Source organism: Cryptomeria japonica, chromosome 1, assembly GCF_030272615.1.
Source record: "Cryptomeria japonica chromosome 1, Sugi_1.0, whole genome shotgun sequence".
Taxonomy (NCBI): Eukaryota; Viridiplantae; Streptophyta; class Pinopsida; order Cupressales; family Cupressaceae; genus Cryptomeria; species Cryptomeria japonica.
The window spans coordinates 271386818-271411353 of record NC_081405.1 but is presented as its reverse complement, the minus strand read 5'-3'; the positions used below and the strand labels follow the sequence as shown (position 1 = coordinate 271411353).

The window sequence follows — 24536 nt, the reverse complement described above, 5'->3', positions numbered from 1 at the left end:
AAAACAAGGGCTAGGATTGAATGATCCTCAATCCATGTGACACTTTCAAACCAATCTTATGTTGACAAGTATGAAAGCTTGAGAGGAGAGAGTAGAGAAGAGAGGCATTAAATGCCTGAGGGGACATGATGGTTACCCTAAGGGTTTGGTTAGGATTGAATTAATGGATAATTCTTTTATCCAAGGGATAAAAAAGGTACAAGAGTTGAAAGATAACTATGGTCAAATCAATGAATGTTTGAAGAGACTCGTGAGTCAAATGGATGGTTAAGTTAGAGAGAAAGTCTCTAACCAAGGGTTACAAATGGGTTAACCATTAATGGTTTGAGAAGACTTTAGAGGTTATCTTGTAGAAGGAATATAAGCCTTAAATGGTTATTGAAGGCTTTGCATGTTTTTGAGAAGTGACCCCTTTCCTAAGGAATGTGCAAATGTTTAGGAGGGAATTAGGCTAATTAGAAGAGATTAGAAAAATCTAGAAGATGGGTTAGTGAGCAAGTGGATTTTGTAGAAAAATGCAGGTGGGAGGGATTTTAGGATTTTTAATTGGAATTAATTTATTTCAATTTAAGAGGGTATTTAATTAAATGTAGATTATATTAAATGTGAAAAGGGAGTTTAATCAGATAAATGTGATCTATTTAATTAAAAGTCAAAATATGGTTTAAATGAATTAAATCAAATAAATTGAATAATTTATTTAATTAATAAGCGACGAGGGTTAATATGAATTAATTTAATTAATTGTTGATCGATGGATAAATAATCAAATAAATGCTAAGTATTCATTTAATTAAGTGAACATATTTGATTGTCTACACATATTAAGAACATTTCCCAGATTAATTACTAGTATTCATATTGAATTGTAAGATACCAATTCCTTTTTATAAATATGATAATTAAAAAAATCCAAGATAACTTTGTAGAAACAAATATCCATGTCACTACCTTGAAACTAACCAAAATAAGAAAAATTATGGAAATAGATGTTAGATTGATAGTGCATGACTTCCACAAAACTCTTTTAAAGAATAATTAAATTCCAAGCATAGAGGTATCTCCCATCTCACAATTTATACAATCTCTGAGAGTTGGCACTAATTGGATATGGATAATGGTTCTTCAATCAAGAACCCACCCATCTCCATTCTCCAAGCCTTGTCAACAAGCCTTGATATTTCCCTGAAACAAACACTAGTCGAATTAGAATAGCATTACATATAAATTATAGAATTGAACAAATATATGGGAATTGCTATTTTAACTTTGAGCAAACATATATATTATTTTTAGAAAAAACAGTAATAATTTTGTGATACATACAATACTTCACATTTAAAGCTAAAAATACACAAAAAAATAAACAATCAAACATTTTTTTAAACTAATATCCTTGACATAAAAAAATAGAATTTTATTGAAATATTTATCAAACCAAAAAACCGACTTCTTCCAGACATATAAAATAAATAGTGATGGAGCTTCAAGAAATCTGGGAACTCTTAACTGTAGGTTTTTGAGGATTGATTCCTAATCATAATAATTAGATTATTCTTCTTTACTACAATAATTTTGAAGCAGTGATATTGTTAACTTGACACCCTTCAGCTAACTGAGAAGTCAAATTTGAGGTTTTTGATAAATAAATAAAACTCTGTGGCAAAGATATACAGAAAAAATCTTCTCATTTGGATACCTTGGTCAAAGATACTGAAGTGTATGGTGAACTCTTCACCCGAGGCCATTTAATCACACTGACCCTCAGAATAATCAACCAGTAGACTGTCTAGATGATGTATCCTCCAGCATTAAGCTGGCTAAGTTGTCACTCGGAGGAGATTGTATATCAATAAAGAATTATCGGCTCTTTAAATAGGATTTTCTAAGGACAAAATAGGATTAGGTCTAAAATAATAGGATTAGGATTAAGCACACTTATTGTCTAAATTTTACTGTATCAAATCGATGTGTGCCTACATAATGGCAAACTATGGAGAAGCTTTAGAAAGAACAACTGTGATTTGAAATAGTTACATATTTAATTTATCAGATTGATGAAAATATCAAGGGCTTGTAGAATAATGGGAACCTGATAATGACATCTGTTATAACTGTTGCAGAAAGCATGCATATGGACACTACTATATTTCATTTGAAATTTGTAGGAATTAACTAAAATTGAAATCCCCAAAATCCCATTATTTTGCAGTCATCTGTCGTAATTTCTGTCAAGAGTATGTTAGCTGATGGAAGTCTAATGGAAATCCAAGGAAATGAAGGATTGGATCTGCTTGGTTTTTTCTCTGTTACCCCAAAAATTGGATTAAAAAAATCTCCCTTTAAAATTAAACCACTAATTCCGTTATTCTATCAAATACAAATTTGATTCCCCAAAAAAATGCCCATTTAAAAGAGTGGTGAGCATGGGCAAATTCATTTTCTTTTGTTTAAAATTGAAGAGAACACAAACGTAAATCTTTTACCACACAGTAACTATTGGAAGTTTGGCAAAAATACAAATATTCAAGGACAATATTGAGTGATTGTTGATAGGTAAGTCACTAATTTATTTACAGCTACTGGCTTGTTGGGGTATATAAATGTTGGTATTTCACATTATCAAATGTTTCGGGTAATTTTGTACCTTTGATGAGCTTTTCTGTTTTTTATTTCCCTCAGAATGGTCTTGAGAGGGACATCTGAGAATTGGTACTGACAAAATTAAATGTTTTGATCTGTCTAGTACCCTGCACTTGAGGTTATCTAATGTATTCTGTGACTCTACGCTATTTTTAGGACCCTAATAAACTTTGAGAATGCAGGGTAGACATGGAATGAAGCTGAATATTAATAGGTGCTATCAAATGATCATAAAGACCTCGATGCTAAAGCCTAAAATTTTAACTCTAATAGGTGCTAGAAAATATCTGCATCAAGTTCAGACTCTCCTATTTTTATTCGTTTGGATACAACATTTCCACTCATCCCACATATTGGTCTAGCATCACTAGGTCTTATAGGTAGCCTTAGCCAATGCATCCATATATTAAAAAATGGCCAATGTACATATACTTATATCTTAACTGGTAAATATTATTAATCTCATTGTATTTTAAAACTATCTTTAATAAGATGAGCATGTCAAGTGACTCAGACAACATTGGACCTGACAAATTTGGTGTATTTTCTGTTGAACTATAAATACTGCCACCCAAAACCTCTTGCACTGTTTGATTAGTTGTGAATGGATAGGCAAGCTGGGATTTGATATGTTCCTTCTCAAATTATAATGATGTGTAAATGGAGGTTGCATAGCTTAACCCAACAGGCTGGCAAGAATAGCTGAGCTCTGATACCACTGTAATGGTGACCTCTGAATTTTTCTTTTAATTGTTTTGAAAGTGCTGGCAATTTGTGTTATATCATTCATTTTACTTCAAGACCATTTGCAGATTACAATGCATAGAACATTGATAATGTAAATGTGCATCATAACTACTATTCACTGTTCTCCCCCAAAAGACTGGAAAACATGGTAATTTTAAATATGAACAGACCTCATAAACACCAACATTGACTGTCCTTGTGAAACTGAAAACACAGTGAGCATCAGAGCAGCTCAGAATCCACAATGATGCCTTCAACTACAGGATTTAGCAACATGCAAACAGCTTTCTTTGGGTCAATGCCCTGGTCCTTGGATTCAACCACCAAATAGCTACTCGTCAACCCTTCCAAAGGCTCTCATAGGGTCTTCTATAAGCATGAGGAGAACTGAAATATTAACAGCAGCATTTCCAAGCTTACAAATGGACTGTCATACCACACAGTGAGTCTGAAAATTCACTAAATCTCTTCAAAATTGTCACCAAACTGCCTTAAAAGAAGCTGCAGCTATGAAACATCCCGTTTAGTCCTGCTATGGCGAAGTTAAGAGCCTCCCACATCCATTTTACCCTCCTTTAAGCTGCACATGCCAAACACAAGATGGGCACTAACCCCAAAAGCGGCAACCTCACTTGAAAATTTAAATGCTCACCAAACATAACAAAAGACATATGGAATGTCATCTTGTAATGTCCCCTTCTCAGTGAGCACCTGAGTTCAGAGGACTAGCCTATCATTAGACCCTCGTAGGCTAGTATGGTGGATTAGAGGGTCCATTTTGGGCATTCATGAGCTCTTCAAGAGGCAGTTGACAGTGATTTTTCTCTCCAGTTCATTGCTTGATTTGGTGGTGGCGATATTCAGGAGTTTACGGCTTCATTTGCATGAACTTACTATTTATAGTAAGTTAGTGGGTTGATAGAGGTTGACCTTACTATTCTTAGTAAGGCATCCAGTTGGATAGGGTATGTAGTGGGATAGCCTATGGTGTCAGCAGTATTGTAATGTTCCGGACCTGTATGGTGCTGAAAAGCTGGTATACCGTACAGTGGAAGGAACACCCATACTCTGGCTGGGTGACCGTACGGTGACTAGAGTTACTTGTACGATGATGGGTGGCCGTACGATGATTGGAGTCACCCTTGTCTTGGGGTCGTATGGTGACTAGGGTCACCCGTACAGTGGCTTGGTAGCCGTACGGTGACTAAGGTCACCCGTACGGTGGCTTCTCTCCTTCCTAGTGCCTTACACCTGCACACCCTTCCGTTGCGTATTTGCCTTCGTCAATAATATAAATGCCAGAAAGTAATATAGTTCAAGGTCACGGAGATGGTGTGTTGCATCGAGAAGAAATGATAACAAGAAGTAACCAAGGCAAGATAGCACTTCAAATTAATAATGATAATACTTCAGATTTCAATAATGTCGAACTAAGAACAGAGCAGAATTGGGTGAGGGATGAGTCCCACCGAAATTGTGGATACCAAGTAGGGAGGGTCTTTCACCTCCAAAATGGCAGACAACAAAACTCCAATTGGACTTCGCAAAAACAAGAGAAATACCAAATTCGCATACATACCTATGACAAAGACTAACTCGGCCATATATATGGGCTTCGGGAAACTCTCCAAAGGGTTACAAATGGGCCGACATGTCCAACAAAGACTTACCTAATCTAATTAAATAAAAGGGCCCAAAATATTTATTATTAAGTTTGGGGCCTTACAATAAAGTAATTAAATTTATTATTTAATTATATCGGGGACATTACAAATCCTCGCCGTCCAGAAATTGCTTGCCCTCAAGCAATCCATCATCAAACGGTTTGGCCACTGCAGAGATCCAGGGTCCCAAACCGAGTGCGAACACCGATAGTCGTATCTGAAATCTCCATGCCGCAACATGACCATGTGCACGTACATGGAAGTAAGCAAGAAAAGTAAATATCCCTCCAGCTTCAGCCGCTCCACTCTAATATAATTGTTGCCATGTCTGGAATCGCCAAGATCCCTTTGAAGCCAATCATCAAACACATCAATGCCCGGATCCCAAGCTATCATGTCATCTTGCCAATTAGTCATTTTCCCATGATGGTCTGGAATCTCGAAACTCATCTGCAACAGGTTCTTCTCATATAGATGCCGCTCTTCCTGAAAAGTAACACTCATGTTTGTCGCATGTTCTTCGTACCACTGTCATGTTCCAGAATCCCTGTCACTCACTATGTTCTGTAGAATACTATGCAAACAAAATACCTCACGGAAGAACCACTCGGCCACTTGGGCTGCCTCGTATCCGGTGGAGATGGAAAAGAAATGGGCATACTTGGTCAAACGATCTGCCACTACAAAGATGCAATCCTTTCTTTGCACGAGGGGAATTCCAGTAATGAAATCCATCAGGATGCTATCCCATTTCTAGTCAGGGATTGGCAATGGTTGCAGCAGTCCAGCAGGTAAGGTGTGCTCAAATTTGATTGGCTGCCAGGTGGAGCATTTCCGCACATACTGTAGAACGTTGTTCTTAAGTCCCTTCCAGGAAAACCTCTCCCAGTCCTGTCTGTAGGTTTTCAAGTATCCCGAGTGTCCAGCCAGGGGAGAATCGTGCATTTCCTTCAGAATTGTCTCCTTTATCTTGGACTCGAGCACCAAATAGATTTTGTCCTTGTAGTAAATGATGTCATCAACCACCTTGTATCTGTCATCTTGTACTTGACCATCCATCAGTTCGCAGGCAAAAGTATTCTTAAGAGTATTCAACCAACAGATGTTCCTTCCAATCTGCCGAAATCTGGGATAGAGAATATATGGCAAGCCTTCTAGCGAGGATCTGGCAAAGCTCCTGCTGACTTCTTAACTCCTTCAACAAATCTATCAATCCTTCATTCGATGTCATGATTCTCCTGACAACCTGGTAGAATGACCAACTCTGATACCACTGTAATGTTTCGGACCTGTATGGTGCCGAAAAGTTGGTATACCGTACAGTGGAAGGAACACCCGTACACTGGTTGGGTGACCGTACGGTGACTAGAGTTACTTGTACAATGATGGGTGGCCGTACGGTGATTGGAGTCACCCGTGTCTTGGGGTCGTATGGTCACTAGGGTCACCCGTACGGTGGCTTGGTAGCCGTACGGTGACTAAGGTCACCCGTTTGGTTGCTTGGTAGTCGTACGGTGACTAAGGTCACCAGTACAGTGGCTTCTCTCCTTCCGCGTGCCTTACACCTGCACACCCTTCCATTGCGTATTTGCCTTCGTCGATAATATAAATGATAGTTCAAGGTCACGGAGATGGTGTGTTGCGTCGAGAAGAAATGATAACAAAAAGTAACCAAGGCAAGATAGCACTTCAGATTAATAATGATAATACTTCAGATTTCAATAATGTCGAACTAAGAATAGAGCAGAATAGGGTGAGGGATGAGTCCCACCGAAACTACGGATACCAAGTAGGGAGGGTCTTTCACCTCCGAAATGGCAGACAACAACTGGAATTCACAAAAACAAGAGAAATACCAAATTTGCATACATACCTATGACAAAGACTAACTCGGCCATATATATGGGCTTCGGGAAACTTTCCAAAGGGTTACAAACGGGCTGACACGTCCAACTAAGACTTACCTAATCTAACTAAATAAAAGGGCCTGAAATATTTATTATTAAGTTTGGGGCCTTACAATAAAGTAATTAAATTTATTATTTAATTATATCGGGGACATTACAGGTATTGATTAATGCCATTTATTTTCGGAGTTATGGCATTATAATTATTATTAAAGTAATGCTTTAAAAATTATTATTATTAATGGTGTAATATTAATAGCATATTATAATAATTCATATTGACTAAGTATTGAGGGATGCATTTAATAATGTTAAAAAGTCAATATGAATATGACTTCATAATGGGCGCTCGCTTTAATGAATTATATATTAAACATTTATTAAAAAGCTCAATTATGGGAAATCGACCCCTCTATTGGAGGTATAAAAGACTCAACAAAAAAACAAATGAGGATCATCGAACATATGTGCTTTGTTGCTGCAAGTTGGAGAAGAGACCAGGGTTTCTGCCATTGTTTGCTTTGGAGAGCATAGCTGCTTCGAAGTTGTGTATTTTGAGGTTGTGAGATATCAGCTGAGGATTGCCAGTGATTGATTGGTTCCATTCAAGAATCAACATTGTGCATATTGGTGAAATATTTCAAAGGTTTTACAAGGGTTTGATGTGCTGCTATAGTACCGTGAACAGTGACGCTACATACCCATGTACAGTGACGCTACAATGCCCATGAACAGTAATTGCTACAGTACCTTCCTCTTGGCACGTGGGGTTTATATCAAGCAATGATTAAAGTTTGTCAAGTGCAGATGACATACTTATTGGAGAATATTTATTGGGGACTTTGATTACTGGTTTGCACTTCCAGAATTTGCTGTCATAACAGTTTTCAGACCTGCAGTTATTGACAATGAAATCCGGTATGAAAGTTGTAAATGATGTTCAATTTACATTCAATATGCAAGTTATATTCTATTATCTAATTTTATTTTTCCCTTAATGTATATATCTGACTGTCTTCTTATTTGTGGCAGGTGAGAGGAGCATTTTATATTTTCTCTGTCCTATCTCACGAATGCCACTCAATATAAGTATGTAACAAATGGGGCACGGTCAAGCAATGCCTTGATCGGTCATGACCGATCAAGACATTACTTGATCGTGCCTCTTTGTTTATACTAAACAAATGCATGTTCAACGTTAATGCCAATCAGTGTGGGAGTAGTAATACAACCGATGTCTATCGGTGTTGGCTTAATGCTAACAGCCGATAGTTATTGGTGTGTTAGCCATAACAACCGATAACTATCGGTGTAGACTAACACACCGATAACTATCGGCGATCTTCGTTATATTGCAACCCGATATATATTAATCGGTGTTTTCATAAATCATTTATTTATCATTATTTATGTTAATCGATATATATCTAAATACAAGATTTATTAGATCGATGAACATAACCAAAATACATAGTATGATTATCAATAGTTGTTTATATGCAAATGTAGAATGGCTATCAAAGAGGAATTAATTGCTTGAAGGTTTTATCATAGTTTTCGATATGATAAATGATTGAATGAGAGACTTCATTTTATCTCTCATTCAATCATTTATCTTACCGAAGCTATCATGCGTTAACACTCCCTCTTAGCTAGGTAAGATGAATGTAGACAATATATTCAAGCATCACAATTCAATTGATAGTAATCATTTTAGACATTCATGGGAAATCATACCACCTAATCATATGGTATGAAGTATCACCTAAACACGTGATACTAAAGTACATCACATCAATCTTGTGATTTACAGGATATCACCTAAGCATGTGATATCAGTATTGCCTACACATGCAATACTTAAGGATAATCATATGAGAAGGAATAATTTCTCACCTTATCCAAATTGTGATATGCGCACTAACACTTTATACAAATGTTTTATCACAACACAATCATGGCACATCCATGACACACCAGAGATCCAACATGATAACTGGTTTGGACATTACAAGATCGTCACCTTATAATGTCCCCATACAAGTGTTCACTATCTTGAGAGATCGTCACCTCTTAGATGTGAACCTAGAGGATAGAATCCAAAAATTGTCCTAACATGACAAAGAGGTTTACACATTAAACATCTTATAGCTATGCAAAGATAGATTACAAAGCAAATTACCTTTCTATCATACCTAAGCCTTTTCTGAAGTGATCAACCTTTACTCTGGAAAGGGGTTTGGTCAGAATGTCTGCAGTTTGATCTCCTGTACAAACATATTCTAGTTGGATTGCATTCCTTTCTACCATATCTCACACATAGTGGTATGGAATCTCAATATGCTTGGATCTGTCATGAAATACTGGGTTTACTGAAAGTTTTATGCAGCTCTGGTTCTCACAGTGTATAACAGTGGGTTTCATAGGTTCTCCAAACAACCCCACAAGCAACTTCCTAAACCATAATGCCTCTCAGGCAGCCATAGAAGCTGCAATGTATTCTACCTTGGTGGAACTTTGAGCTACAAAAGACTGCTTCCTGCTGATCCAAGATATCATAGCTGAACCTAGATTGAAGCAACACCCTGAAGTGCTTTTCCTGTCTGTCACACTTCCAGCCCAATCTGAATCTGTAAATCCATGTAGGTCTATATCAACCTTCTCGTTTTTGAGACCAAGGTTTAGAGTACCTTGTAGGTACCTCATAATGTGTTTCACTGCAACCAGGTGTATCTCCTTCGGTTCACACATAAACTGACTTAAAGCATTAACTGCATAACAAATATCTGGTCTTGTATTTACCAAGTACATCAAGGACCCGATCATCTGTCTGTATTGAGTAGGATCAGTGGGTTGTGACTCTGTTGCTGCTTCTTTAAGTTTATGTAAGTTGGTTTCCATAGGAGAGGTCATGGGTCTACAATTTAGCATTTTGAATCTCTTCAAAATATCCAAGGTGTACTTTCCTTGGTTTAGTATAATGTTGTCAGAATTCTACCATACTTCCAATCCTAGGAAGTAATGAAGGAGTCCTAAGTTCTTCATATCAAATTCTTTGGATAGATCATTCTTGCATTGATCTATAAGATTATCATTTCCAGGCCCTGGGAGCCTGTTTAAGCCCATAGAGAGCTTTCTTGAGTCTACACACATGAGACTCTGCATCATAAATTTCAAATTCTTCAGGTTGCTCTAGGTAGACTTCTTCTGAGATCTCACCATTTAGAAATGTTGTCTTAACATCCATTTGGTGTACCTTCCATCTTTTTGCTGTTGCAATGGCTAATACAGCTCTTACTGATGTATACTTGGCAACAGGTGCAAAGGTTTCTTCATAGTCTATTCCCTTCCTTTGAGAGAAGCCTCTGGCTACAAATCTAACCTTGTGTTTCTCAATACTGCCGTCTGTAGCATGCTTGATTTTGAATAACCATTTAGATGAAACCACAGATTTCTTGGTTGGCCTAGGAACAATCTCCCAAACATCATTTTTCATAATGGATTGATACTCTTCAAACATGGCATCCTTCCATACTTGATGTTCAAGTGCATCTGATATATTGTTTGGTTCAACATTAGAGAGGTCATTCATAAGGGCAACATAGCTAGTGAATTTATTAGGCCTTTTGCTTTCTCTGAAGGTTCCTAAGGGAGCAACAAACTTCTGAGCTTCTTCTATAGTTTTGGTGGCCCACAGTGGTCTTTTCTTGAGGTTTTCTCTAGGTGGACTTAGAGTTTCACTCATAGTTTCCTCAGGATTCTCCCTCTGAAGCTCAAGAGTAGGATCTCTATCTAAGCTAGGGTTGGGAATATAGACTTCAGGATCTAGAGAGCTTTGGGCTCTTTTGAAGGCTCGATTTTCTTCAAATATCACATCCCTACTTAGTTCAATATTCTTTTGACCAGGTATGTATATCCTATAAGCTTTGGAGGTTTCACTATATCCTACAAAGATTCCCCTTTTTCCAGAGGGCTCTAATTTTAATCTTTTCTCCTTAGGTACATGAATATAGACAGGGCATCCAAAAATCCTAAGGTGGCTTATATCTGGTTTTGATTTAGTAAAGACTTCCTCAGGAGTCTTGTCTTCAAGATGAGAGTGAGGACATCTGTTTTTAATATATACTGCAGTGCTAGTTGCTTCTGCCAAAAGATTGATATTTAGATTCTGATCAAGAATCATAGCTTTGGCAGCTTCAACGATTGTCCTACTTTTCCTTTTTGCTATCCCATTTTGTTGAGGGTTGTAAGGTATTGTTAACTCCCTCTTAATCCCTGAATTTTTACAAAACTCTTTAAACAATTCTGATGTGCATTCCCCCCCATTATCAGTTCTTAGGGTTTTAATTTTGTTTCCTGAGTAGTTCTCTGTTAGCGATTTGAATTCTTTAAACCTATTAAGGATCTCTTCTGATTCTTTACATTTCAGAAAGTAGATCCAGGTTTTCCTAGAGTAGTCATCAACAAATATTACATAATACAGAAATCCCCCCAATGAATTTACAGACATAGGTCCACATACATCAGAATGAACTAACTCTTAAATTTTACTTGTTTTCCTGGTACTACTCTAAAAAGCACCTTTAGTATTTTTACCTAGGGCACATCCTATGCATGCCCCTGAATGATATTGCTTTAGCTTAGGTAGACTTCTGACAAGGTCTCCCATTGATGATAAAGCTCTAAAATTTAGGTGGCCTAGTCTTCTATGCCATATTTCATTGGCATATGTAGTTTCATGAATTAGGGCTAAGTTGGGCTCTGTGCATAGCTCATATAAGTAGCCTTGTCTTTGACCAATTGTATTAGCTTTCTTGATAGATGAGTTCTTTGGCCAAGCCAACACTTTGTTGTCCATGAAGGTCACTATGTATCCATTGTCCTCCAGTGCTGATATTGAGACAAGATTCCTCTTGATTCCTGGAGCATAGAAGTTGTAATGATACACCTGACTTTAGTTTGATGGTGCAGTTTCCAACTCCCTTGACAGGGTGTGTGGAGTCATCTCCGATGGTTACGTCTTCATCATTCTCCTCTTTCATGGAGTCTAGTACTTCTCTGAATCCTGTGATGTGTCTGGATGAGCCACTGTCGATCACCCAGGAGTTCACTTTGTTTGATGTGTGATTTGTGAGTGCTGAATAAAGTACATACTTCTCGGAGTCCTCTTCCCTTTTCGATTTTCTTGTTTTGGCAAATGTGGCTTGTTTAGCTCTTTCTGGACATTTGGCAACATAGTGCCCAAATTTGTCACATCTGTAACACTGAATTTAAGATAGGTCCTTCTTGAAAGAGTTCTTGCTGTGACGACTTTTTCTCTTCCTGAATTGCTTCTTCTTGCCCTTTCTGTCTGAGTTCGTAGTTAGAACTTGAAGATCTTCATCTATATTCTTTTGTTTGATTCCTTTCTTATTTTGCCTTGATTCCTCTTGGAGATGGTCAGCCTTTAGCCTATCGAATTTTGGAAAGTTATCCCTTGCACTGATGCCTTGGACGAACGTTTCCCAGATACTAGGCAACCCATCTAAAGTAATGAAGGTTAATTCTTTGCTTTGGATTTCATATCCAAGAGTTGCTAGTTCATCCCTTAAGGTAGATATCCGCATGAAGTAGGCATTGATTGATTCTCCTTTTATCATGGTTATATGATTTATCTCTCTTTTTAGATCCAAGGTTCTACTGGCATTGGATATCTCAAAAGCGTCTTCAAGTGCTTTGAACATGTTGAAGGTTGTTTCGTGTTTCTTTCTAATGGGCATAATATTGTTCCTTACCCCATCAACTATTATTTTGATAGCCTTATCATTTCCTTCTCTCCAAATTGCTTGATCAAGTTCAGTCTCAGGTTCTTTAATTTCAGTCTTTACAAATGATTCAACTTTGTTATCTTTTAGAATCATTTGAATTCTGAATTTCCATGCAGAGAAGTCGTCACCTCCTACAAGTCTGTCTTCAAATCTGATAGCGCTGGCCATTGATAGGATTGTGATGTTGAATATATACTTGATTTGAATTTTACGTAAAATTGAACAGCCTCAAGTTCGATTTAACTATAGCTCTAATACCATGTAAATGATGTTCAATTTACATTCAATATGCAAGTTATATTCTATTATCTAGTTTTATTATTGCCTTACTGTATATATCTGACTATCTTCTTATTTGTGGCAGGTGAGAGGAGCATTTTATATTTTCTATGTCCTATCTCACGAATGCCACTCAATATAAGTATGTAACAAATGGGGCACGGTCAAGCAATGCCTTGATCGGTCATGACCGATCAAGACATTACTTGATCGTGCCTCTTTGTTTATACTAAACAAATGCATGTTCAACGTTAATGCCAATCGGTGTGGGAGTAGTAATACAACCGATGTCTATCGGTGTTGGCTTAATGCTAACAGCCGATAGTTATCGGTGTGTTAGCCTTAACAACTGATAACTATCGGTGTAGACTAACACACCAATAACTATCGGTGATCTTCATTATATTGCCACCCGATGTATCGTATGCAACCCGATATATATTAATCGGTGTTTTCATTAATCATTTATTTATCATTATTTATGTTAATCGATATATATCTAAATACAAGATTTATTAGATCGATGAACATAACCAAAATACATAGTATGATTATCAATAGGTTGTTTATATGCAAATGTAGAATGGCTATCAAAGAGGAATTAATTGCTTGAAGGTTTTATCATAGTTTTCGGTATGATAAATGATTGAATGAGAGACTTCATTTTATCTCTCATTCAATCATTTATCTTACCGAAGCTATCATGTGTTAACAAAAGTATTGCATGCCAACTATTTATAATAATACCTAGGTATTTTCAATCATTGTAATCAGTCTAAAATGCTGCAATAAAAGAGTTGGGAGCTACATATGATTTGTTTTTTTAAATACTTCCTTGCTGTAGGTGTTTATTTGCATAGGTAGGTTGCTTGCCAAGTATTTGCATTAATGTCCCTTGGTTGTAGGTGCACATCAGCGATCTTATTGCATTATATATACCTTGTATTACATCCTAAATTCATTTCAGTCATTTGCATATGTTCATTTGAGTCCATTGAATGCATATTATCATTATCTTCATTGAAAATACCACAAAAGATCACCAATCAGCAAGTTCAGGTTTCACAAGGCAAGTGTTTGACAAAATTCCTAAGGTAGAAATTAGTGATTTGAGAGCAGAATTAGCAAGGGACATTTCACATCGCCCCACTGCTAGAAATTATTTAATTCAATACCCATAAGCAAAAACAGGTTCCTTCAAGAGATATGGGTCAAAACTTGGGTTGCTATGTCGATAAAAAGGTACGGCCAGAACTGGAAATTTCATTCGAACTTGCAAAAATTCAAAAAACCAAATACTCCAATCACAACTAAAAATTTGTAGGTCCAAATCAGAATTCTTTATAAATTTTCTTTTTCATCAAAACCCACGTCATCAAAATTCAAGGAAATCAATGTATTCTCTAATTGAAACCAATAACCCGCTAGGGTGGATCTTTCACCACTGAAACTAGACAAATTGCAAAGGGTTTCCGTCCTCAATGATCCCAAGAACTCCAATGTTCATTTTGACAGCATCTTGATATGTGTGCAAACTTAAAATGCCAAAATGACAGCCCAAACCCCAATATATAGAACTTTGAGGGAAAAATTTGGGCAATTCAAATATTTGAATATTATATTCCCTCAAAAAAGGCCCCCATACAACCTTTTTAAAACAACTTATGTCGTCACTTTTAAAACACCGAAGTGAAAAATATAAAATATAATTCCGATCACCTTAGAGAATTTTGCCATGGCGTAAAAAAAAGAGAACACTTCATACTGAAGTGGAATAGGAGCTGAAGCAAATGCCAAGTGCCCAATATAGAACATACTAAAATAGCATATACTAAAAATAGAATTGTCGTCAAAACCCACTAAAACTGAAAACTCAAGCTCTCCATAGAACACTGAATGCCCTAACCAACTTTGAATAGCCTACTGTAATGTCCCCTACTAGGATTTAGTCTATTTTAACCACAATTAATCAATTTCAAAGTACTTATGACTTAAACTAACTTGATTAAGAGTCAAGTCTATCTTAACATGAGTGATATTCTATCTTTCTTTAGTCTATCAAGTACTTGCTAATTTACCATACTTGATAATTAATCTTATTCGATACATTTATAAATAATTTATTTATTTATTAATTACTAGTTATATGAATTATTATGCATTACTGCAGAGCAGTTTCTAAAAGAGATTATATTAATATCTATATCTATAACCCTTATATTATTCCTTATTCTAATTTGAGTATATAGATACATGAATAAATAAATGAATTAAATAATATTACCAATAATTTATGTATTTGCTAATTACCTATTCTATAAACTATTAATAATACCACTGCTTAAAAATATTAGTTATCAATATATTTAGTAGATAGCTCTGATGCATGTCAGAACTGGTCTGCCACTATTACGAAACTTGGTATTCCTATAATACATATTGCACTCTAGGTTAATATTTATATCAATATTAAATTCAGCATAAAAACATTATCGAACTTCATATGGTAAGCATACTTATTAAACACATCCCCATACATACTACCAAGAACAAGGATGTCACTGCTTGCAACTTAATAACAGTCCCGATCTGAGCTGAACCGTCCTCTTCAAACTCTTCCAAACTGGAGTAAAGATAACCATCTCTCCCTCCCCATTCTAACTTGAAGCTTCCTTCCCTCTATACGTTTCTAATGCCTCTTCATGAAAAGAGGCAAACCTTTTATATAGTCTGTGAAAAGGTTCATAAACTTTCACAAACTAATTATTGTTTTTACGATAACTGTTGTTTATTCACTGCTATATTAACACACATCTTTTTTTAATCATTCTACTTTGTGCTTATGAATTAAAATATTAAACGATCCTATCACAAACCGTGTATCTGAATCGCACCATCCAATGTGAATCGTTACTCCTAAATGAACCGACACTCTTAAGCCAATTTCTCAACATAGTACCAGATTTGTTTGCCTTATTTAATACTGTGATCCTTAATTATAAATCGTTTCTTTAATTATAAACCTTGCAAGTCGCTAACTTCCATTCCATTGACATATATGATCACATGTAGGGGACATGGCACCTACGGGAACCCAGGAATAGGCTAACAGAAAGCAAATTTGACTAGGTGTGTGAAGGGAAAATTATAATTTCCTTAATCTTGGGCATGAAAAGCAGTTTGCACTAACATAGACTTCTCTTTCTTCTATTATTTTTGCTCCTACTTCATTTTCCAGACTTTTGCAAGTCCTTTCTTCTGTTTAGCATGGGTATCCACCACCTTGTTCTATCTAGGAGGTTCCACAAAACTACTTCTACAAAAACTTGCTATATGACCAAAGTTGTTGTACTTATAACAAATGACATTGTAATCCAACAAAGCAACAAATGAATTGTAGTTTTTATCTAAGAACCTAGAAGAACTCTTGTTTTTGTTACACACAAAATTATTTATTGCATTTTCCCTACACTCTGCTGCCTTATAAACAAATTGGGTACAGGAAAAACAATAACCAAAGAGCGAATTTTGGAACTTGGTCATGTGAGGCTGTCATGGAGGAAATGTTTTTTCTGAAACCGTTATTGTCTTTCTAAGGAACATCATCTTTTGTCTTCCTATTGCTGTCATTCTTGACAATCCCTTGAGTGTATTTGTATAGCTTTTAAACTTTTCTGCTTTTGTCTTCTTTGGTGGTTCTACAGCCTTCGGATTCTAATCTTCTTCTATCTTCTTTTGATTTTCTTGATAACCAAGACTTGTAGTAATGAATGGTAACCTTTGTCAATTGATAATGTCATCTAAAATTTTAGTACTCTTCTCAAACTTCAAGCTTCTATTCAATTGAGCACTTGTTTTCTCTAGTTCCTTCCTCAAAGTAATAATTTCAGGCTCTAGCTTCTCACAGTCTTCTTCCTTTGTTTACAGCTGATTTCTCACCACCTTTTTTATCCTCTTTGCCTCTTGCAGTTGAATCTTCAAGCTGATGATGATCTTTTCTGATTTCTCAAGACTTTGTGACATTTTTGCTTTTAAATCACAATCCTCTTCTTCATATTGCTATAGCAGCAATTTTCGTTTCAGATTCTTTCTCTTAAGTTTCTTGATCTCACTTAGGGCACAAATGAGTTCTTCTTCAAGATCCACTTCTTCAACTTCGGCATCTTCCTCTTCTGAATCTACCTTTTCTTTCACATAGTTGTCTTCACCTTTCATGACATCAACCCTTGATTCTGCTGCCGTGAACAGAGTTTCTTTTCTATCACTTTCTAAGACACTTTCATCACTCTCTTCAGATGAGCTGTTGTGCCTTTTGGAGTAAAGGCTTTTCTTGTGTTTATGGAAGTTCTTTTTATATTGATGATGTCTACTCCCTTTCTTCTTGTTACGATCTCCATCATTAATATCATCCTTTTCTACATATGGACACTTAGTAGCAAAAAGTCCTATTTTACCATAGTTAAAACATTTAAACGGTAGCTCACCTTTGTATTTGCTAGATCCTTTCTTCAGCTTTCTCACAAAATGGGCTTCCTCTACATCTAACTCATTGCTTGATTCGGGCTCTTCATTCTTCACCTTCTTTGAAGCTTTTACGGTTACTTTTCTCTTTGATGGCTTCCCATTTTCAGTCATCATTTCATACGTAGTGAGGATCCCATGCAATTCATCCATTGTCAATGAATTCAGATCCTCCATTTCTTCAAAGGCAAAAACTTTGGCATCAAATCTTAAGGGGAGAGACCTTAGCACCTTTTGCACAATCATTGGTTCTTCAATCTCTTTGCCAAGTCCTTTGATGGTGTTGACAACTTCATCCACATGAAGGAGATAGGCTGTAATATTTATTTCATCATTCATTTTCAAACTTTCAAATTGTCTTCTATGGGTTTAGAGCTGAGCCTTCTCAACTTTGTCATCACCTTCATAGATGTTCTTAAGTTTGTCCCAGATTTCTTTTTTCATCTCACAATGCATCACCTTGAGAAACACTAATTCTAATAGACCACACAAGATAACATTCATGGCTTTTACATTGTTTTCACTAGCCTTCTTTCCAGCTTGATCCATTAGTAGAGGTGTCGGAGCTTTATAACCACTCACAACTGATTGCCAAATATCAAAACCAAGGACCATTAAATAAGTTTGCATCCTTATGCTCCAAAATGCATAAATTGTTTCATCAAATAATGGAGCTATATTTGAGAAGAAACCTTCTTGACTAGCCATGTGTGCTCTCGAAATCTACCTTCTAGTGGTTGGACTATTTCTAAAGGAACCCACTCTAATACCAATTGATGAGCACACACTTATACTAAGAAAGGGGGTGGGAGGTGAATCAGTAAAGACAAACTTTTACTTATTTAAAATTTAACAATCACAATAATAGAAAACACATAAGATCCACACAATCAAGAACACAAGATTTACATGGAAACCCTATTGAGAAAAAAACATTAAGAAGGGCTGCTTGGATCTACTGTCCAAATCTAGAGTCACCAATCTCTTCTTTTAAGAGACACCAACCTCTTCTGCAAAATTTCACCTTCTGGATGTTGCTTCTTCAATGAATGAAGAACATATTTTTCTACACTTCACACTTCACAAAATTTACTCTGTATTAAATATGCCTTGCTATGTATTCAAATGATAAAACATTTTCTCACACTAATACTTGCAAACACACTCCACCATTTTATACCCCTTTGGGTGCTAAAATTAATTACATAAAACATATAGGTTGGCCCTATAAAATTAAATCATAATAATAAAATTCCATGAGTTAACCTCCAATTACACCTCTTTCAAAATAATCAAATAACATGAATTGGCCAAACAATGGAAGCCAATATAATAAACAATATCCCAAACTTTAACATCGACAACCTTTTTCATCGATGACAATATTTCCAACAATCTCACTCTAACATCAATGACCATATTTTGTAAGATACCACCCCTGTTTGACACCAATTTTTTTTTGCACTGGTTCTCATTAAACATTTTGTCAAGTATTTTGCACTCTTCATCACGAACAATTTGTCAAATAGCTTACATGAATGTCATATTGACAGTTCTATTTATCTTTTGCTGGTTTGCATTGTTTCCCAAATAACATTCATATTGCTTGATGCTCATTCATAAAATAAATAAGGATGCAATGCAAAAATTGACCCAGAGAAATCAAACCCTCAGATATTACTTCTGCTGCTATGAAAAGCTTGTTTCAGAATTTAAAGTTATGCTTCTTTTGAAATTCAGTTTACAATATTTGGATGAAAAGACTTGAACATGTTACTTCACAAACATTTAAACTTGGAATGGTATTTCACTCAAATCCAAAGAGAAAAATCAACAATTTTAAATAACAGATCAGTGATTCTTAAGAATTGAACCTGCAATGCTGGTAGCTATCTTGCGCAGTGGAGTGGCCCAAGAAAAACAAAAAAAATGTGTTGATCCCTCACAGCTGCCTTACATATGTTTGCCTCTTTCACCCTTACAGCATGCATGGGTCCCACAAGTGGATCTTTTGGAAATTGACTTTGCTTGAAACCTGATGTTTGCTACATTATGATTTTTTTGCTGTCTAAAAAGCCACATCACCACCCTTAATCTGCTGTTTGGAAAACCTTTATTTTTTTGCCACCTGCAATTTCCTTGTGTGAGATATCCTAGGCTTGGATGTTCATCCCCTTAGTAGATCAGCTCTTAAAAGTGAGAGAAAAACACTGTGGCAGACCAGAAATGACACATGTCAGATATGTGTCCTTATGCAGCAAACTAACTTTATTATCTCGCTTTTATTGAATATTTCACCCATATGCTGAAACTTACACATTTTCTGAACCATTCAAATAGACACATGAATCATTTGGAAAGATCTCTTCAAAAGTCATGCCAATATGAAAGAAGGGCTTTGTTGATGTGTTTTTATGCACTATGCAACACAGAATAAAATACCAAAGGCACTCTATCCTCTCTTGATCAAAATCTCCTTGAATGCTAAATTATGTGATCAACCGAAATGACTCCAAGGTTTCTATTGTCAGGTCTTGACTTGTGGATAAGCTCAATGGTTGTGATGTGATTTGCTGGAATCACAAGGTGGACTTACGTTGATGCATGAACTTGGTTGGAATGCTGCTGGAATGTGGGATCTTACTCGATTTAAAAAAAAATAAAAAAAGAATAAAGAGTTGAGAAAGCTAATCTAATCCTATGAATGCAAGAGCAATGGAAAAACTTTGGTGAAACTCAACTAGACTTTGTTTTGCCATGCAAAGCAACAACTCCACAAAGTTTAGTGCGATCTCCTAAGGTAAGCATATGATGTTCAAATCACCACTACGAACATAGACACCATCAAGATGATACATATCAATGAAGAAGTAGCAATTGAAGTTAAGTTTGGATAAACGAGTTCAATTGACTACGCAAGATACTTCACAATCAATGAAATACTATTCGTATGAACATAGGAGCTTCACCATCAATCATGCACAAAGATCTTCCATCCATCTACTTATCATCATCTAACATGAGGATCCGACAAGGAACCATGCAATTATGTAAAGAAACAACACATTCCACCATATCTTCAATGAAAAGGATGTTTATTTACAAGCGTGGCAACAATTTCTGCCTTCTCCTAATCTACTCTAACTATATCTTTGCTATCTAATGCTTATTAACCTACTATTAAACTATTAACTATTAACCTTTACAAATGAGAGAGAGTGAGCCTTATATAGTGCTCTCTATTACAATGAAGGGCCAAGATTAAATCCACATAAATGGCCAAGATTACAAGATAGAAAACCCTAATTAGGGTTTGTTAAACCCACTACAAAGCATTTAATGCTTGACCAATAATAAATTTACAAAATATAGGACACATGTCCTCCCTTGAATATTTGACCAATAGATAGCGAGGGTAAGTATACATTGCAGCTTGTGCCTACATGTGATAGTTATCCTCTTTGATGGATGAGCTAGGTGCATTGAATCTGGACATGTCAACTTGGAATGATGTGATTGGATAAGACTTGTCACCACCTCAGCTTGCTTGATCTTTGTAACTCATCACGAAGTTGTAAATGAATGAAGCATATCTCTTGATACTCAACATTTCCAAGCGCTCGATGTGATGATGGCTTTGCTCAAGTCAATCCTCTAACTTTGATTAACTCTTCTCGCATTATCTTCCGCCTTGATCACTTGCATTCTCCTTGTTCATATGAGGAGTATCTCCGGGTATATGAAGCCGCATATAGAGTGTCTCCTTGTAAAGCAGTTCTCATGCAGAAATCCTCCTTCTATACTGATAGTATCCTTGGATTTCTGAACGAAATTCAAGGTTATCAAATTTTCCTTTCTTGTGTTGACCTTCATTTTGTGATGACATTCTCATCCTTGATGTAGATGATCTTATCCTTGCAAATGTGCTTGATCTCCTTGAAGTCCTTTATGTCTTGATTTTCATTCTTCCTCATACCAACTCTCAAGATCAGACCTAAAAAGACAATGAAAACACCTTAATCATGATTGTAAATCGGTTATAAACTGTAAACACCCATGTCCTATTATTCTAGACTTGTTGGTTGTCTCTCACCCACTGGGCCATTGAGGGTGGGAAACCTTCAATGAGAGCAAAAAATTCTAATCAACCGCCCTTGATGTCACATGAACTAGTATCATGTTGTTTAAGGGTCGGTCTTTTTTTACAGCAGGTTGTCTCAGTTATATGTATAAGAGTTAGTCCTCATTTTGGTATTTCTAATATGATACAAAGGCTTTATGCTAGATACAGCAGCTTAAGACTCTTTGTATACTCCATAAATTCGTATTTTGTAATGTGTTTCTACTATATCTAAAATAAAATTAAAAAAAGAAAATGATAAATGGTGCCACCAAATGCATGCCATAAATTAAAAAAAAAAATTCATGACAACCTATGATTTGCATCCCAAATCACACAACCTAAATCAATACTCGTGCCCTAAATCATCAAATGTGTGTCAAAGGTGGGATGAAGTTAATAAGTGCAGTTTTCAGTTGTGAATTTTGCACGTTAATCATTATTTTTTGTAGTAAAATCATCGTGATTTTTTGAAAAACTCATCAACAACTTATATAGTGAGTAACTCGCCAAGCTTGTTGGCTCACAAGTACTGACAAGTTTTGCAACTATGATTTACACTTTATTAGACTCAATTAGAATAATTTGAACCACTTCTGACACATACATCGAACCTATGCAAAAGTTCCTCTCCAAACTATAAAACTCAACATTCCCTCTTAGCAAGGATGCAATTTTGCACCAATCCAAGTTTGTCTCTTAATGCTTCAAAATTCCCTTTTGCTAAGGGCTTTGTTAGAATATCAACTTGTGGAAATATACTAGAGCTTAATTGATCTCTTTCGAATACTATCACGAATGAAGTGGCATCTAATCTATGTGTTTAGAGTTAGACCTATCATTAAACACTAGATTCTCAAAGAATTTGACACAACTCTAACTATCATGGAAAATGATTATGGGATCCAACACTTGATCAAACACAAGAAATTTGTGAATCTACATGGCCTCGCAATTGGCAATATTGGTTGCCATGTATTCTACATGTATAAAGCTAAGTGCCATAAAAAAAATCTAGTTAAACCAGGGTATCATTGTTGAACCTAAGCTAGGGCAAAACCCCAAAGTGCTCTTTCTATCCCATGCACTACTTGCCCAATATGAGTCTATATACCCTTGCAACTTTACTACACCATCTCTAAGATATCTCAAACTGCACTCCACTATGCCTCTCAAATATCTAAGCACATGTTTTTTTGCTACGCAATGCTCCTATCTTGGTTCCACCATTAATTGATTCAAATTCTTGACTACAAAACATATATCTAGTTTAGTATTGACCAAATACAATTAAGAAACCTATCAATTACCTGTGCTGAATCTTTTGGGAATTAGTGTTCACATAGGTGTTAATTAGTAGTATTATAATATTTAGTTGTTGAAAAACAACTTAATATTATTAATAGTCACATAATAAGTTGATAGGTTTGTTGAGTGTTGGCAATATCAAAGCATTCTCGTAGGCTATTTGTTATTTGGTTATGAGTTGTTTAACAACTCATAGCATTAGCATGTTGTTATAGGAGTTTCCTATATTGCAGGAGATTGAACTCCTATATATTTGTTATTTGGTTATGAGTTGTTTAACAACTCATAGCATTAGCATGTTGTTATAGGAGTTTCCTATATTGTAGGAGATTGAACTCCTATATATGTGTGTGTGTGTGTGTGTAATGAATATGAATAAGTGGAGTGAAGCATCGTATTATTTGTGTGTAAAATATTAGCAGCTTCTTTGTGTATCCTTGCCAATATTTCTTAATAGAATCTACCAGTCCTAAATCTAAAGTTGTCGCATTCAAATTGATCATGTGTGTGGTCCTAGGTTTGCAATCCTCCATCCATAATCACTTTAGGATCTCAACTTACATACCTTGCTCAAGAAAAATATCTTTTGGTTTATGCCAAACATTTAAATCAATGAAGCAATGCATCATGTCGATGTCCATCTCATATTCAGTAGCTAAATCTATTTTGCATCCTACAATGAATTACTCTACTCTTGTAATAAACAAATCATCTACATATAACAGCACAACAATTAGATAAATCCCAACAATTATAAAATAAAGCTTAAAATCTACTTCACTTTTGGTGAAACCCATACTATGCAGATATTCATCTATCCTAGAATAACAAGCTCCCAATCCCTGTTTGTGTCCATACAAAGCTTTCTTAAACTTGCAAACATTGAATTCCTTCCTATTTACCTCAAAGCCCTAAGGCTGCTCTATATACACTTCTTCCTTAGTGACACCACTAAGAAAAGTTGTCTTAATAGAATTCCTTTCTTTGTACCTCAAAGCCCCCAAGGCTGCTCAATATACACTTCTTCCTCAATGATACCACTAAGAAAAGTTGTCTTTAACATCAATTTGATGGATCTTCCATCCCATAAATGAAACTAAAGACATAATTATTCTAATGGAATTTTATCTAGGGATTGGAGTGAATATCTCTTCATAGTCCACTCCCTCTTTTGGATAGAACACTCTTGCCACAAAGCTTGCTTTGAACTTCTCAATGTTGCCATCTGCAACATTTTTTATTCTGTACAGCCACTTGGAACTCACAACCAATTTTCCTTCGATATTGGCTCTATGTCCTATACACCATTTTTAATGATGGATGTGTATTCTTCCACCATAGCATCATGCCAAACCTACTAGTCTATTGTTTCTTTGAAGCTCGAAGGCTCTAAACCTATGATGCTACTTATCAATGCATTGTAGTTTGGAAACTTCTTTGAAGGCCTACTCTTCGTGAATCTGCTCCTAGGAACATCAACATAATCCTAAGCATCCCTCAATATTTGTTTGAAGTTTTGAACCATCTAGGTCTCCTTACA

At 35.9% G+C, this 24536-nt stretch overlaps 1 protein-coding gene across 4 annotated transcripts in view; it reads right to left on the bottom strand.

The window, feature by feature from the left end:
* Positions 1–861: 861 nt before the first annotated feature.
* Positions 862–24536, bottom strand: part of LOC131073801 (ABC transporter I family member 11, chloroplastic) — a 161362-nt gene continuing 137687 nt past the window's right edge. For 2 of the 4 annotated variants that reach the window (XR_009112995.1, XR_009112994.2), the window contains exons 10-11: positions 19443–19696; positions 862–1185 (exon numbers count right to left, since the gene is read on the bottom strand). Coding sequence is in view for 2 of the 4 variants with exons in the window: in XM_058010312.1 (XP_057866295.1) it covers positions 1101–1185 (85 nt within the window). In the remaining 2 variants the exon portion in view is untranslated. Of the gene's footprint in view, positions 1186–19442; positions 19697–19720; positions 19779–24536 lie in introns of those variants that run through there. The other 2 variants (XM_058010312.1, XM_058010313.2) reach the window with 2 other exon arrangements.